Source organism: Mobula hypostoma, chromosome 26, assembly GCF_963921235.1.
Source record: "Mobula hypostoma chromosome 26, sMobHyp1.1, whole genome shotgun sequence".
Lineage (NCBI taxonomy): Eukaryota > Metazoa > Chordata > Chondrichthyes > Myliobatiformes > Myliobatidae > Mobula > Mobula hypostoma.
This window is the reverse complement of record NC_086122.1, coordinates 22442352-22460254: the sequence shown is the minus strand read 5'-3', so window position 1 is coordinate 22460254 and position 17903 is coordinate 22442352. Positions and strand designations below refer to the sequence as shown.

The window sequence follows — 17903 nt, the reverse complement described above, 5'->3', positions numbered from 1 at the left end:
GATTCAATCGTCTCCTCAGGAGATTCTCCAATTATTAAGAGGCAGCCCGCTCATTGTGTACTCGGAATTACACTGAATGTAGACGTTGAGCATTGGCGGCGTACTGCAGGTTTCGGTGAGTGTTAACGTTCTTTCGTGCTGCTTCCGCAGTGGGTACATTCCAGAAAGGGAATAAAATAATTGAAGAAAATGTTGATGTCGTTATTCTATGCAGAATACTCCTTCAGCAGTTATCATTCGGACAATGCTAATGCTTTTCTACAATAGTTTTATTTAAAATTGAGAGCCAATACACTATTATATTAATAAGTTACAAAATTCCTGTGTCATTTTGTTCTCATGTTGGCGTTCGAGCTGGTAGGATTTTCTGCTGCAAACTTTACCTGGGGAGGCTGTGGAGTAAGATTTTTATAAACGAGGAAATCTGCAGATGCTGGAAAACCAAGCAACACACACACACACACACACACTCCCACCCTAACCTGGAAGAACTCAGCAGGCCAGGCAGCATCTATGGAAAGGAGTACAGTCGACATTTCCAGCCGAGACCCTTCGGCAGGACGGGTGATAAAAAGGTGGGGGTGGGGAAGAAGAAACACGAGGTGATAGGTGAAACTGGATGGGATGAAGTAAAGATCTGGGAAGTTGATTTGTGAAAGAGATAGGGGGCTGGGGGAGGGGGAATCTGATAGGAGAGGGCAGGCCATGGAAGAAAGAAAAGGGGGGGGGGAGAGGAGCACCAGAGGGAGATGATGGGCAGGCAGGGAGTTAAGGTGAGAGAAGGAAAGGAGGATGGGGAACAGAGAAGTGGAGGAGTGGGCCATCACCAGAAGTTCGAGAAATCAATGTTCCTGCCATCAAGTTGGAATATAAGATGCCTGACTAACAACCTGCAATTTTTTGAGGAAATTACAAGCTGGGTGGACAAAGGAGATGTAGTAGATGTGGTGTACTTGGATTTTCAGAGGCCTTTGACAAGGTGCCACACATGAGGCTGCTTAGCCTGATTAGAGCCCATGGAATTACAGGGAAGTTACTAGCATGGGTGGAGCATTGGCTGATGGGCAGAAAACAGACAGTGGGAATAAAAAGATCCTATTCTGGCTGACTGCTGGTTACCAGAGGATTTCCACAGGGGTCGGTGTTAGGACTGCTGCTTTTTATGATGTATGTCAATGATTTGGACTATGGGGTTAATAGATTTGTGGCTAAATTTGCCGATGATACAAAGATAGGTGGAGGAGCGGGTAGTGTTGAGGAAACAGAGACTTAGATAGTTTTGGGGAATGGGCAAAGAAGTGGCAAATGAAATACAATATTGGAAAGTGTATGGTCATGCACTTTGGGAGAAATAAATGGACGGACTGTTATTCAGATGGGGAGAGAATTCAAAATTCAGAGATGCAAAGGGACTTGGGAGTCCTTGTGCAGGGTGTCCTAAAGGTTAACCTCCAGGTTGAGTAGGTGGTGAAGAAGGCAAATGCAATGTTGGAATTCATTTCTAGAGATACAGAATATAAGAGCAGGGATGTGATGTTGAGGTTCTATAAGGCATTCGTGAGACTACACGGAGTACTGTGTGCAGTTTTGGGCTCCTTATTTTAGAAAGGACATGCTGAGATTGGAGAGGGTTCAGAGAGGATTCACGAGAATGATTCCAGGAATGCAAGGGTTACTGTATGAGGAATGTCTGGCAGCTCTTGGGCTGTATTCCCTGGAATTCAGGAGAATGAGGGGGGATCTCACAGAAACATTCAGAATGTTAACAGGCCAGAACAGATTAGATATGGCAAAGTTATTTCCCATGGTGGGGAGTCTAGGACAAGAGGGCACGACTTCAGGATTGAAGGACGTCCGTTTAGAAGAGAAATGTAGAGAAATTATTTTAGTGAGAGAGTGTTAGGTCTGTGGAACTTGTTGCCACGCGTGGCTGTGGAGGCCAAGTCATTGGGTGCATTTAAGGCAGAGATAGATAAGTTCTTGAAGGGTATGGGGAGAAGGCAGGGGAGAAGGGATGACTGGAAGAATTGGATCAGCCATGATTGAATGGTGGAGTAGACTTGGATGGGCCGAATGGCCTACTGCTACTGTAGCTTATGCTCTTATGTTGCTCCTCCAGTCTATTGTGGCCTAATTGCAACAGTAGAGGAGACCGTTGTTACGAGAATACACATAAAATTAAGATGTTTGCTGGCCTGGGCTAGCATCAGTGGCATCAGCAGTTGGTCTGCCACCTGCCCTCAGGGGAAGGAGAGATAAGGAACAATGGAGCAGCGTCTGGAGATGTGTAATGAAGGGATGTGGGAGAGAGAGCTGTCTGGAGCGGCTCCCCCCTTTGAACCCTGAACTGTTTGAAGTGATGGACAGGTGATACCCCAGCAGGGGGATAAAAAGGGACAGGTTCGCTAAGACGGACACACACGCCACCCGAGGTAACGAGACCCTGGAAGCGGTGCGCCTCTCACGAGTGGGTGAGAAGTATCAGATAACGACAAGGGTGGAAAGGTACGATCAGCGGGAACCCGGTGTGTGTCCGCCCTTGCCTGGGTGCCGGGTTCACTGCAGAGGATCGACCGCATCTGGAGGAGGGGTCACAGTCGGTGACCTCAGGTGACATCACCAAGGACCCGCCCAAAAGTTGCTTGTGAGCAATCTCGCTGGTCTGTGAGTGAAGCAATGTTCTGAATGATCAGTTGTTCCTGTTATCTCTGTCTCTTCCCCCACCTTGTCCATCGCCATGGCAACGAATACTGCGAACTGAACTACTAACTGGACTGAACTTTGAGTCATTTTGAAATTTGGTCATTTACCCCTAGACAACGATAGAGCTTGATTGATGCTGTTATCTTAATGCTGTGCACAGGTGTGTTTATCATCACTGAACTGTTGCATTTATTATCCTTTCGATTACTGTGTTGCTTATTTCTTTAATAAAACTTTCTTAGTTCTAGTACTCCAGACTCCAACTGAGTGATCCATTTCTGCTGGTTTGGCAACCCAGTTACGGGGTACGTAACATAAGTGGGGTTCTCGTCCGCGATTTTGAACGCTAAATTTGGGACGGAGTAAATTGATTGGGTTAAAATTCCCGAAAGAAAGAAAAGACAAACAGCAGAAATGGAGGTTGAGGAATTTATAAAGGCGCCGACCTTGGAAGCATTAGAGGATGCCAGGAAATCGGAATTGATAGCTGTGGCCAAACGGGTGAATCTTGCCAAGGTGAAGTCGACAATGAGGAGAGAGGAGATACACAGAGCTATTGTAGAGCACTATGTATCTAAAGGAGTGTTTCCCCAAGGTGAGCTGGGGGAGGTGTCTATTGAAAAACCTGCTGGAGACGCGGTACAGGTACAGCTTGAAAAACTGAGACTCGAGCACGAGTTCCGGGTACGGCAGTTAGAACACGAAGAGAAAGAGAGGGACAGACAGTTGGAGAGAGAGGAGAAACAGAGGGAAAGGGAATTTGAGCTGGAGAAGTTAAAGATAAGGGCCGAGCAGGGGCTCGTGCCGAACCAAGGTGGAGGGTTCCGGGCGACCCAGGAGGTAAGGCTGGTTCCCCCTTTTGACGATACCGACGTGGATCGGTACTTTCTCCACTTCGAAAAGGTGGCTATAAGTCAGGACTGGCCGAGGGATAAGTGGGTTGTTTTACTTCAGAGTGTACTGAAAGGGAAGGCCCAAGAAGCTTACTCCGCTTTATCCGCGGAAGATGCCCAGAAGTATGAGGTGGTGAAGGAGGCCATCCTCAGGATTTATGAGTTGGTCCCGGAGGCATACCGGCAGAGGTTCCGGAATGCGAGGAAGCGGTGGGACCGCACGTATTTGGAGTTTGCTCGTGAGATGCAAACATATTGTGAGCGTTGGTGCGCCTCGAAAGGGGTAGAGGGGGATTATGACAGACTGCTGCAACTGATTCTGATTGAGCAGTTTAAAGGTTGTGTCCCTGAGGGTATGAGACCCTACCTCGATGAGAAAGAGGCAGCCACGTTAGCCGCAACTGCTAAGTTAGCGGATGAGTATGCGTTGACGCATAAAATGAAGTTTGCCCCGAGTAAAGGCTACCAGAAGGGTAGTCAGGACGGAGGGGAGAGTCCGCCGGAAAAGTCAGAAAGTAAGCCGGGGACTAGTGAAAAGGATTATGTAGACCGGGAGCAGTCTGGTAGGAAGTCTCCTGGGGTCGTCTGTTATAATTGTGGGAAAGTCGGACACTTTGCGTCCAGGTGCTTTGCCCCAAGGAAGGAGACGGGGAAAGGAAAAGCGGAAATTTTGAATGGCTGTATCGAGATGTTAAGCGAACCGCTAGGGAAGGACAGGTCTGAAAAAGTCCAGGAAGGGCGCGAGAGGTTTATCTCGGCCGGACTGGTGTCAGTGAAGAAGAGGTTAAAACCAGTTCCAGTGCGGATCTGGAGAGACACGGGAGCGTGTCAGTCACTAATACTGAAGAGTGTATTAGAGTTTAGCTCAGAGACCCAGACTGGGGAGGTAGAGGTCAAAGGTGTTGGGGAAGGGACAGAGTCAGTCCCTTTGCACCAGATACATTTACAGAGCAACCTGGTCTCTGGACTAGTCACGATCGGGGTGAGGTCCGAATTACCGATGAAAGACGTGGAAGTCTTGCTCGGTAATGACATCGCCGGAGGAATCGTGTTCCCAGTCGTGAGATTGACGGGTCAGCCTGCCAGCATGGAGGCCCCGCCCGCGATGGTGAATTTGGCTGAAACATTTCTGACAACCTTGTATGAGACAGGGTGTAGTGAGATAAGAGGTAGTGAGGGAGCTGGGACGGACGTAGCAGTAGCCAGGAAAGAATTTGTGCAGACGCAGGAGCGAGACGAGGGGCTGATGGTTTTTGCCGAGACCGCTCTCTCTGACACAGCCTTGACAAGCTATTGTGCGGATGAGGAAGTGCTAAGGAAGAAAGGGAAATCAAGTACAGCATCCGCAGATGAGGAGTGGGGGGTGGTGCAAAAGAGTTATAGGGATGAGGTTTTTAACATGGCCCACGAGGTACCCCCCGGTGGACATTTTGCGGTGCTGGAGGAAACAGTTGGTGGAATCATGAAAGAGATTTACCGGCTGCCCAGGGGGAAGAATGTTATTGATCATGACCGACGCGAACTGAGACGGTCACCGGCTTTTGATATGCTAACAAACCTAGTCGGTGTTAGCGTGGAAATCAATGAAGCTAGGGGCCCCTTGATAAGAGGAAAAAACCATTTTGAAAAGATTAGGATGGGATCGGTCAGATGGGAGAAGGCTATTGTTTTGGCCAGGTCTACTGATAAGGTCTCTCCCTTAATCCCCGAACAAAGCGAATCTTTAGAAGGAGTAATTAACGACTCGCACCTATGTGTTTGATTGTCCCGAGGAAATGCAAAGAACTGGGACGTTGGGTTATGTCTGTTACAATAGGGCAGCCCAGTAAAGAACACTCATATATATTGAGTAAGTGACTAAAGGGCTGATGACCACAGAGGTGTGTATTGGCAATTTAATACGGCTGTCTGAAGCCAGTTTGATAGTGAACCTTGAAAAAAATGAATTCGGCCACACGAGGGTCACCTACCTGGGAATTGTGGTGACACAGGGGCAGCTGGCAGTGATGCAAGCTACAGTGCAGGCTATCGCTGACCTCCCAACCCCGACAGACAAGAGGGCCCTCAGAAGGCTCCTGGAGATGGTGGGGTACTGCAGGAAGTTTTGCAATAACTCTGCGGTCAATACCCGTCCCCCTCCTACTAAGCCCTTGCGAGAGAAAATTGAGTCGGAATGGGACGACCCTTGTTATTGTGGTCCGGGACAAAACCAAATGAGAGGTTACATTGGTCGCAATTCATCAGTGTTTTTGGCCACTATGAAGTCTGCTGAGTTGGAGCCTGGTCTAAGGGATTATTAATAACACGTGTAAAAGGAACAGAAAATGTGATGACTGTCTGTCAAGGTGTTGACAGCTTCAAACTTGCTGTGTTAGCCAAATAGCTGATAAAGATGTATATTGTGTATGTATCAAATAATGTAGTCATGTTTGTAATTTTTACCTCCCGGTAAAAATCCTTAAAGGGGGGAAGTGTTACGAGAATACACATAAAATTAAGATGTTTGCTGGCCTGGGCTAGCATCAGTGGCATCAGCAGTTGGTCTGCCACCTGCCCTCAGGGGAAGGAGAGATAAGGAACAATGGAGCAGCGTCTGGAGATGTGTAATGAAGGGACGTGGGAGAGAGAGAGCTGTCTGGAGCGGCTCCCCCCTTTGAACCCTGAACTGTTTGAAGTGATGGACAGGCGATACCCCAGCAGGGGGATAAAAAGGGACAGGTTCGCTAAGACGGACACACACGCCACCCGAGGTAACGAGACCCTGGAAGCGGTGCGCCTCTCACAAGTGGGTGAGAAGTATCAGATAACGACAAGGGTGGAAAGGTACGATCAGCGGGAACCCGGTGTGTGTCCGCCCTTGCCTGGGTGCCGGGTTCACTGCAGAGGATCGACCGCATCTGGAGGAGGGGTCACAGTCGGTGACCTCAGGTGACATCACCAAGGACCCGCCCAAAAGTTGCTTGTGAGCAATCTCGCTGGTCTGTGAGTGAAGCAATGTTCTGAATGATCAGTTGTTCCTGTTATCTCTGTCTCTTCCCCCACCTTGTCCATCGCCATGGCAACGAATACTGCGAACTGAACTACTAACTGGACTGAACTTTGAGTCATTTTGAAATTTGGTCATTTACCCCTAGACAACGATAGAGCTTGATTGATGCTGTTATCTTAATGCTGTGCACATGTGTGTTTATCATCACTGAACTGTTGCATTTATTATCCTTTCGATTACTGTGTTGCTTGTTTCTTTAATAAAACTTTCTTAGTTCTAGTACTCCAGACTCCAACTGAGTGATCCATTTCTGCTGGTTTGGCAACCCAGTTACGGGGTACGTAACACCGTAGAAATGTTGGAATGGAAAGTGGAATTAAAATTGGTTGTCACTGGGAGATCCTGCTTTTTCTGGCGGATGGAGCTTATGTGCTCGGTGAAATGGACTCCCAATCTACGTCGGGTTTCATCGATATACAGGGGAATAAGTTCTACACCCCTACCCCTATACCTTCTCCCTCATTACTATTCAGGGCCCAAACAGTCCTTCCAGGTAAGGCGACAATTCACCTTGGAGGCTGTTGGGGTTATCTGTTGTATCCGGTGCTCCCGGTGTGGCCTCTTGTATATCGGTGAGACCCAACGTAGAGTGGGAGACCGCTTTGCAGAGCACCTAAGCTTCGTCTGCAGGGCAAAGTGGGATCACCCAGTTGCCACCTATTTTAATTCCACTTCCCATTCCAACATGTTCACCCATGGCCTCCTTTACTATCGTGATGAGGCCACACTCAGGTTGGAGGAGCCACACCTTATATTCCAGCTGACACTGTGAAGCATTGGTCTAACTGCTTCGCTACTCTACTGCCCATAACAGAGATTTTGAACAAACATTTTGTATTTGTTTTTATGATAGAATGCTTTAAGTGCATCCCAGTAATAAGGGAACATCCTGTGGGTAGGGTGGAAGGAGAAAACTTCTGAGAATTATTATCACCAGAAAGAAAAAAGCATCAGGTAAATTGCCTTCTTTATAAGTGCATTGATATGTTGGGACCAGGTTAGGTCCTCAGAGGTCTTGACACCCAAAACTTGAAGCTGCTCACTCTCTCCACTTCTGAACCCTCTATGAGGATTGGTATGTGTTCCTTCATCTTACCCTTCTTGAAGTCCGCAATCAGCTCTTTTGTCTTACTGACGTTGTGTACCAGGTTGTTGCTGCGACACCACTCCAATAGTTGGCATATCTCACTCCTGTATGCCCTCTCACCACCATCTGAGATTCTACCAACAATGGTTGTATCATCAGCAAATTTATAGATGGTATTTTTGAGCTATGCCTAACTATACAGAGAGAGTAGAGCAGTGGGCTAAGCACGCACCCCTGAGGTGCACTAGTGTGGATCATTGGCGAGGAGGAGGTGTTATCACCCATCCACACAGATTGTGCTCTTCCAGTTAGGAAGCTGAGGATCCAATTGCAGAGGGAGGTACAGAGGCCCAGGTCCTGCAACTTCTCAATCAGGATTGTGGGAGTGATGGTATTAAATGCTGAATTGTCCAGGTGATCTAAAGCTGTGTGAAGAGCCATTGAGATTGCATCTGCGGTTGACCTATTGTGGCAATAGAAAAATTGAAGTGGGTCCAGGTCCTTGCTGAGGCAGGAGTTCATTCTAGTCATGACCAACCTCTCAAAGCATTTCATCACTGTAGGTGTGAGTGCTACTGGGTGATAGTCATTAAGGCAGCTCACGTTATTCTTCTCAGGCACTGGTATAATTGTTGCCTTTTTGAAGCAAGTGGGAACTTCTGCCCGTAGCAGTGAGAGGTTGAAAATATCCTTGAATACTCCCGCCAGTAGGTTGGCCCAGGTTTCAGAGCCTTACCAGGTACTCCATCGGGATCTTCTGCCTTGCGAGGGTTCACCCTCTTTAAAGACAGCCTAACATTGGCCTTTGAGACAGAGATCACAGGGTCATCAGGTGCAGCAGGGATCTTCACAGCTGTAGTTATATTCTCCCTTTCAATGCAGGCATAGAAGGCGTTGAGTTCATCGGGTAGTGAAGCGTCACTGTCATTCATACCATTGGGTTTGGCTTTGTAGGAAATAATGTCTTGTAAACCCTGCCAGAGTTGTACATCCGATGTCTCCAACCTCATTCAAAATTGTCTCTTCATCCTTGAAATAGCCCCCTGCAAATCATACCTGGTTTTCTGGAACAGACCTGAATGCCACAGATCTGGCGTTCAGCAGACAAAGTACCTCCTGGTTTATCCACGGCTTTTGTTTTGGGAATGTACCATAAGTCTTTGTAGGCACACACTCATCCACACAGGTTTTAATGAAGTCGGTAACAACTGCAGCATACTCATCCAGATTTGAAGATGAATCCCTGAATACAGTCCAGTCCACTGAATCAAAGCAGTCCTGGAAGTGCCCCTGTGCTTCCCTTGTCCATACCTTCTTGCTCCTCGCTACTGGTGCTGCAGTCTTCAGTCTCTGCCTCTTCTCAGGGAGTAGAAGTACAGTTAGGTGATCAGATTTCCCGAAGTGAGGGTGTGGAATAGCATGGTAGGCATTCTTGATGGTGGTGTAACAATGGTCCGGTGTGTTGTTTCCTCTAGTATTGCAAGTGATCTGTTGATGGTAATTGCTTAGCGATTTTTTTAGACTGGCCTGGTTAAAATCTCCCAGAACGATGGTGAAGGCATTAGGGTGCGCTGTTCCATGCATGTTGATCCCATTGCTCAGATCATCTAAAGCCTGATTGACATTGGCTTGAGGTGGAATATATACCACTACCAAAATGATCCCGGGAATCTCCTGCGGTAGGTAAAAAGGTAACTGCTGTATTTTTCTATGTCTCTATGTCTACTCCTCCACCTCTGCTTTTGAGAGAGATTATGAATCTATCCTGACCGTGTATGGTAAACCTGTCGATCTGAATTGCTGCATCCGGTGCGGAAGGGGTTTACCAGGATTCCGTGAAACAAAGGACACACACGGTCCTAATGACCCTCTGATTCAGCACCCTAGTGCTGAGATCACCAATTTTATCCACTAGGAACTGCACATTTGCCAGCAAGTTGACATTGGGAGTTTAAAATGCCATTTCCTTATCCCTGACCTGCAGCCGTTTCCTGCATGAAACCCTACGAGGACGAACCTGTCCCTAAATTGGCATTGTTTCCGTCAGTTTTAAGCAGCGATAGTGCGTTTAAGTGCATTAAGACAATTTTGTTGACTGTATTCCCAACTACTGAAGTCAGGCTAACTGACGGATCATTTCCTTTCTTTTGCCTCCCTCCCTTTTTAACTTGCAATAACAAATTACAAAATTTAAACTCTAGAGACAAATAATCAGACAAGCGTTGGTTCCCTTTTATTCCATGGAATGTAGAAATAGACGATCATATCTCACTGGTAGACAAGTGCAGACCAGTATTAGTGAAGCCAAGCAATACATTTTGATTTTACTGCCAGTCCAAATGATATCCCAGTTAACAAAGAGAGCAAATTCCTCCTCCTGCTGAAATAAAGAAACAAAAAGTATACATTGGGCAAGGATTTATACTGTAGGGCATTAAAGTTCTCGCAAATAAAATTATACTGAGAGCAAAACGTTTCCTTTTGATTATCATTTATGAATGATTATGTTCTAGTCAGTACAACTATTATGTTTGGAACTAAACTTTTTCATTGTACACTTGTTTTTGTGGTTTTGTGGACCAGATTGATTATAAAATCTTATAATGAATGAAGGTGCACAACAAGAATGTTCTTGTCATTTTTAACATATTAGAGTGTGGTTGATATATTGTTCACAATTTTCAATCATATATGGAGTGGTTGAGAGAAACACATAAAACTCCATCCTCATTGTTAAAATAAAGAAAATACAATGATTATGAGCAGACTCAAAAAATCCAGTATAGGTTAAGCACCTCTTATCTGAAATGCTTGGGATTGGAGGTGTTCTGGATTTTGGAATAGTTGCATCTATATAATAGAAGGTCACACAAAAAGTAATGGATACAGCCCAGTCCATCACAGGTAAAGCCCTACCAACCACTGAGCACATCTACTTGAAATGTGTCACAAGAAAGCAGCATCTATCATCAGGGACCCCCACCACCCAGGACATGCTCTCTTCTTGCTGCTGCCATCAGGAAGAGGATGCAGGAGCCACAAGATTCACGCCACCAGGTTCAGAAACTGTCATTACAACCATCAGGCACTTCAACCAAAGAGGATAACTTCACTTGCCCCATCGTTGAAATGCTCCCACAACCAATCGACTCACTTTCAGAGACTCTTCATCTCATGTTCTAGATATTTATTGCTTATTTCTTTATTATTATTATTTCTTCTTTTTGTATTTGCATAGTTTGTTCTCTTTTGCACTCTGGTTGAACGCCCTAGTTGGAAGGTCTTTCATCGATTCTGTTATGTATATGTACTTTATTAACAAAATTTACTTTGAACTTTGAGATAGCTTTGGGATGGGACCCAAGTCTAAATATAAACTCCACTTACAATACATGTGCAGCTTATACATATACCCTGAAGGTAGTTCTAGAGAATAATTTTGTGCATGAAACAATAATGTGTGCATTGAACCATCAGAAAGGTAAGCTATCACTACCTCGGCCACTTGGGTGGACAGTCAGTGGCTGTTTGGCATCACCATCAATCCAGACTCTGACTTTATGTGCTACCAGTAAGCAGTGTTTGTCTTATACTTGTTCATCACACATATGTACTTAACAGTAAAAAATAGTACATACCATTATCATAATGAAAATATAGTGGATTTTCTCCCCGTTTGGAAAATATTCTACACATTTATTTCTTCTACAAAAGGGCATGACCATGCAGTTTCCAACACTGTATTTCATTTGCCACTTTCTTGCCCATTCTTCTAATCTGTCTATGTCCTTCTGCAATCTACCTGTTTCCTCAACACTACCTGCTCCTCCACCAATCTTTGTACCATCTGCAAACTTGGCAACAAAGCCATCTATTCCATCATCTAAATCATATATGTGCAGCATAAAAAGAAGTGGTCCCAACACCAACCCCTGCAAAACACCACTAGTCACTGGCAGTCAATCAGAAAAGGATCCTTCTGTTCCCACTCGCTGCCTCCTACGATTCAGCCAATGCTGTAACCATGTTACTAACTTTCCTGTAATACCATGGGCTCGTGCGGCACCTTGTCAAAAGCCTTCTGAAAGTCCAAATATACAACATGCACTGCAGCCCCTTTATATATCCTACTTGTAATCTCTTCAAAGAATTCCAGCAGGTTCGTCAGGCAGGATTTTCCATGAAGGAAACCATGCTGACTTTGTACTATCTTGTCCTGTGTCACCAAATACTCCATCACCTCATCCTTAACAACTGACTCTTAACATCTTCCCAACCACTGAGTTCGTGCTAACTGGTCTATAATTTGCTTTCTGCTGCCTTCAGCTTTTCTTAAAGAGTGGAGTGACATCTGCAATTTTCCAGTTCCCTGGCACCATGCCAGAGTCCAATGTTTTTTCAAAGATCATTTCTAGTTCCACCACATTCTCTAATGCTACCTCTTTCAGAACTCTAGGGTGCAGTTCATCAGTCCAGATGACTTATGTACCTTTAGGTCTTTCAGCTTTTTGAGCACCTTCTCTCTTGTAACAGTAACTGCACCCACTTCTCTTCCTACACACGCTACAACATTTGGCATACTGCTGGTGACCTCCACAGTGAAGACTGATGCAAAATACTCATTTGGTTCATCAGCCAACTCCTTGTGCCCCATTAATATTTCTCCTGCCTCAATTTCTAGCAGTCCTTTATCCAAACTCATTTCTTTTTTATTTTTAAACTACTTGAAAATACTTTTACTATTCACTTTGATATTATTTGCTAGCTTGTTTTCATATTTCATCTCCCTTCTAATGATGTTTTTAGTTGCTCTCTGTAGGATTTTTAAAACGTTCCCAATCCTCTATCTTCCCACTAATTTTTGCTTTGCTACATGCGCTTTCTTTTGCCATTACAATAGCTTTGACTCCCCTTGTCAGCCATGGTTGTGCTATTTTACCATTTCAGTATTTCTTCATTTTTGGAATACATATGTCCTGCACCTTCTTCATTTTTCCCAGAAATACACACCATTGCTGCTTCACTTGCATCCCTTTCTCCGTATCAAATTTCAAGTTGAATTCAATCATATTTTGATCACTGGTTCCTCAGGGTTCTTTTACCTTAAGCTCCCTAATCACCTCCAGTTCATTCCATAACAGCCAATCCAGTATAGCTGATCTCCTATTAGGCTCAATGAAAAACTGCTCTAAAAAGCTATCTCTTAGGCATTCAACAAAGTCACTGTCTTGAGATCCATTACCAATCTAATTTTCCCAATCGACCTGCATGTTAAAATCTCCCACAGCTACCAGCTCCACCGCATCAATGTACACCGATCCATGGGAAAAATTAGCTCTTTAATTTTGCTGATACTGAGTCAGAGGTTGTTGTGGCAACACCACTCAAACAGGTGTTTCCTCAATCTTCACCAGTAGGGTCTTCGTGATGATGGCAAATGCTCTTAACGTCCAATCCACACACGGTTGTTGCATTGTCATCCGCAGGGAAGCTATGCAATGGCCTGTATCGGAGCGGCTGGTTGGAGGCTCGAAGTTTTCGGATGGATGGACTCAGTGTCAGCTGTTTTTGGCTGCTTCCAAGGCATTGGAAAGTTGACAGTGCCTGGAGGTTTACGGCAGGGAGTTTCTCCCTCTTGCCACCTGCTATCAGGGACTCGGGAACCGATCGACACGGGGACTTTGAGACTTTTTTTTTACCATGCCCATGGTTTGTTCTTTATCAAATTATGGTATTGCTTTGCACTGCTGTAACTATATGTTATAATTATGTGGTTCTGTCAGTGTTAGTCTTTGGTTTGTCCTATTTTCTGTGATATCACTCTGGAGAAACATTGTATCATTTCTTAATGCATGTATGCATTTCTAAATGACAATAAAAAGAGGATTGAGTGTTCTCATAATCTAGTTCTTTCAGTCATCTTAAAATAAAGTAGTATTTACAGTATCTTTTCATTTCAAGGTTGACATTGTTTACCATGGGACAATCCCTTGATAATCAGCAAAGACTGGTGCTACCTGCAGTCGGCTAGCAGCACAGTGCTGGACTGAACCAAACTGAAAGAACACACACAAAATGCTGGAGGAACTCAACAGGCCAGGAATCATCTATAGAAAAGAAAAAAGGTCGACATTTCGGGCTGAGACCCTTCATCAGGGCACAAATCATGATGAAGTGTCTTGGCCCGAAACATTGACTGTTTACTCTTTCCCATAGACGCTGCCTGACCTGCTGAGTTCCTCCAGCATTTTGTATGTGTTACTTGGTATTTCCCGCATCTGCAGATTTTCACATGTTTGAACTAAACTGATTATTCCTGGACTCCTATCACAAGCAAGAGAAAATCTGCAGATGCTGGAAATCTAAGCAATACACACAAAATGCTTGAGGAACTCTGCAGGCCAGGCAGCATCATTGAAAAAGAGTATAGTCGACATTTCGCGCCAAGATCCTTCATTCATGAGTCCCGCTGCAGGGTCTCAGCCCGAAATATCGACTGTACTCTTTTCCATAGATGCTGCCTGGCCTGCTGAATTCCTCCAACGTTTTATGTTCGTTGACTCCTGGACTCTTGGTTTGATGTTTGATATTCCATATGTTGTTCGCTCCCCTTTTGCTGTTTGCACAATGTGCTATTTTTTCACGCATTGGGTGTTTGATATTTTCTTTGAACGGGTTCCATGTTGTTTCCTTGTTTCGTGGCTGCCTGCAGGAGGACAACTCTCAGAGTTGAATTCTGTTTACGTACCTTGGATCTTCTTTCACACACATTTGCAGTTCTGATACAAAATACAGGGAAGTAATGCAACTACAGACATTTGGCAATTTCCATAAATTGCAGTGTTAGGAATATTGTCATGTGTCCAGCAACAATAGATATGAAATTGAGTCAGGTTATATAAACAAACAACAATATTTATTAACCTCTACTCAAAACATAGAAAAGTAAACAAACTAGGTTAACCGAAGTTAACCGTTAGGCAGCTATCTCGAACAAACAGCCAAATTTAGAAATAGTTCTTAACAAGTTCTCATTCAAGCACAATCTTAAGGTAGTAAGTTGAAAAGTCCAAGAGATTTTTACAGCCTTTAAGGAGAGACTTTACTGCAGCAACAATTCCTCCGAAGAAAATGACGAATCTGCCAATCACAGTTGAGCGATGCCTTGTTGAAGCAATCACGAAGAAATAAAGGAACTGATCTTTTGGCTGGAGGGTGGACACTGCACAAGCCGTCCTGACCTTGCAGGGGTTTAACTCAAACGTGCCTGCCACAATTCCCCGGACGATTCAGATTCCAAACAGTCGATCACTTCCAAAACACCGAACGTCATTAACTTTACCCGATCATTTGTTCCCATACTTTGGTAAGGTCTGCACTCTCCAATACTAGACTGTAAAGGAAAACAAAGGTGTAACAAACAAAAACTAGCAACGTTTGGCAAAACTGCCAGCAACAACGTGTTTGCACCTTAAAAATAGAAGGTAAAACTGTGTCACACTTTGACGGGCTTCCTTTAATACTGTAGGGAAGATGCCATCACGTGACATAACATCACCCCATGGTCATGAGACAATTACATCATCCCACTCACGAGACCTTTACAAAAGGCCTTCGATAAGATGCCTCATAAGAGGCTGCTTAATAAGATGAGAGCCCATGGAATTACAGGAAAGATATTGGAATGGGTGGAGCATTGGCTGATAGGCAGAAAGCAAAGGGTGGGAATAAAGGGATCCTATTCTGATTGGTTGCCGGTTACTAGTGGTCTTCCGCAGGGGTTGGTGTTGGGGCTACTGCTTTTTACAATGTAGATCAATGATTTAGATTATGGATTAAATGGTTTTGTGGCTAAATTTGCAGATGACACCAAGATAGGTGGAGGAGCAGGAAGTGTTGAAGAAACGGAAAGGTTGCAGAGAGACTTGGTCAATTTAGGAGAGTGGGCAAAGAAATGGCAGATGAGATACAATGTTGAGAAATGTACGGTTGTACATTTTGGAAGAAGAAATAATCGGGCAGATTATTATTTAGATGTGGAGAAAATTCAAAAATCGGAAGTGCAAAGGGACTTGGGGGTCCTCGTGCAGGATACCCTAAAGGTTAACCACCAAGTTAGATCAGCAGTAAGGAAAGCGAATGCTATGTTAGCATTCATTTCAAAAGGTATAGTGTATAAGAGTAAGGAGGTGTTGATGAGGCTCTATAGGGCACTGGTGAGACCTCATTTGGAATACTGTGTGCAGTTTTGGGCCCCCTATCTTAGAAGGGATGTTCTGATGTTAGAGAGAGTTCAGAGAAGATTTATGAGGATGATTCCTGGAATGCAGGGGCTAACATATGAGGAGCATTTGTCAGCTCTTGGACTGTATTCATTAGAGTATAGAAGAATGAGAGGGGATCTCATAGAAACATTTCGAATGTTGAAAGGGTTGGGCAGAGTAGATGTGGAAAGGCTGTTTCCCTTGGTGGGCGAGTCCAGGACAAGAGGCTGTAGTCTTAGAATTAGGAGGTACCCATTTAAAAAAAGAGACAAGGAGAAATTATTTTAGCCAGAGGGTCGTAGATTTATGGAATTCATTGCCACATACAGCTGTGGAGGCCTGATTATTGAGGGTGTTTAAGGAGGAGACTGATAGGTATCTAATTAGTCAGGATATCAAGAGATATGGGGAAAAAGCCAGAAATTGGAACTAGATGGGAGAATAGTTTAGCTCATGGTGGAGTGGCAGAGTAGACTCGATGGGCTGAATGGCCTACTTCTGCTCCTTTGTCTTGTGATCTTGTGATCTTGATCATTCCACTGTCCCGTGATCAAACTGTGGGCATGTAACAGTATATTGTTCTGAAAAGGAAATGAAACTGATCTTCGGATATGCTGCTAAAAGACTATAGGGGTGTGTACAGATTTCCAAAGGAACAAAACTGAAGGAAGTGTCTGACCCTGAATCGTCATCAGGGTGAGAGATAAGGTAGTGTATATCCTTTTGTTTTCTCAGAAAACCTGCATAGTTATTTTCTGAAGGCAACATTAAAACTTGATGAAAAGGTTGACTGTGATAAGTTGAAGGCCAAAGTTGTCCATGTAACCTAACTGATTTTCTTGCTGATATTTGGAAACTGAAAGGAAACTTCACTGGGTCAGTGAAGTGTTCTTTTCAAATTTCAAGTTTCAAGTGAATCTGTAGATAATGAGTGAGCATTCTAAAATCCAGATTGCATCTGTGGGAGGAAAGGAATTGTCAATATTCTGTGTCAAAACCTTGAGTGCACAGACGTCCTGATGCAACTCTCTAACTCTCCATCTCATTGCAACTTGCTTGCTAGTTCCAACAAAGAGCCAGTTGCCTGAATAACGATGCTGTTTGTCTTTCTACAAATGCTATGTACCCCTCTGAGCATTTCTGATATTGATTTTTGCTTGCAGTTCCCAGATTCTGCAGCTTTTACTTCAAATACTTTAGAGCCCCCCCCCCTCCTTTTTTAGTACAGGAATTGTTAACTTACAAAGAAATTGTTGAAAATTAAACACTGCTGTACATATCTATTAATTAACTTTACAGTCAAATATATAGCATAGAGATTGAAATGATATGATCACAGACCCCCCCCCCTCAGTGCAATCTCATCCAATAGGCGAGAAAACATTTGCCTGCCTGGCAAACAAATTTACGATCATAAGAAGAGATTGCCCAGAATAAGTAACAGCACATTTGCTTTTTCATTGGTTTCTGATAAGCAGCAAGACTATGTATTCAGTTAGTTTCACTTCATTTTTGTACAGTGAGAGCATAAAGACACAAATCTAAGACAAAGTGTCCTGCGTTCCCCAGCACCTGCAGTCAAAAGTAGTACAAAGATGAGTTCTTGGATTCATATCTTCAGCTGTCCAAGGAATTCTGATGCACTAAATGTGAATTTCTAATTAGATCCCTGAGGTAAACTTGGTTTCATGATCGTGGATGAGCTTTAACTTTTGAAAGGTAAGCATTTATATATTACCATACAATGATCCATAATGAAAATATTGCAACTTTGCTTATTCCATGATTCCAATTGTGTATTGCTGACAACGTTAGTGTTTCAGAATCAAAATCAGGTTTATTGTCACCGGCATATGTCATGAAATTCGCTGACTTTGCAGCAGCAGTACAATATAAAACATAATAAT

The 17903-nt window shown here is 44.2% G+C and overlaps 1 protein-coding gene across 1 annotated transcript in view; it reads left to right on the top strand.

Moving 5' to 3' along the window:
* The first annotated feature begins 2488 nt into the window (after positions 1-2488).
* LOC134338202 (uncharacterized) overlaps positions 2489-17903 on the top strand; it is a 52244-nt gene continuing 36829 nt past the window's right edge. The window contains exon 1 of the mRNA XM_063033871.1: positions 2489-3543. Within this exon, the coding sequence (XP_062889941.1) occupies positions 3118-3543 (426 nt within the window). The 5' untranslated portion in view covers positions 2489-3117. The remainder of the gene's footprint in view (positions 3544-17903) is intronic.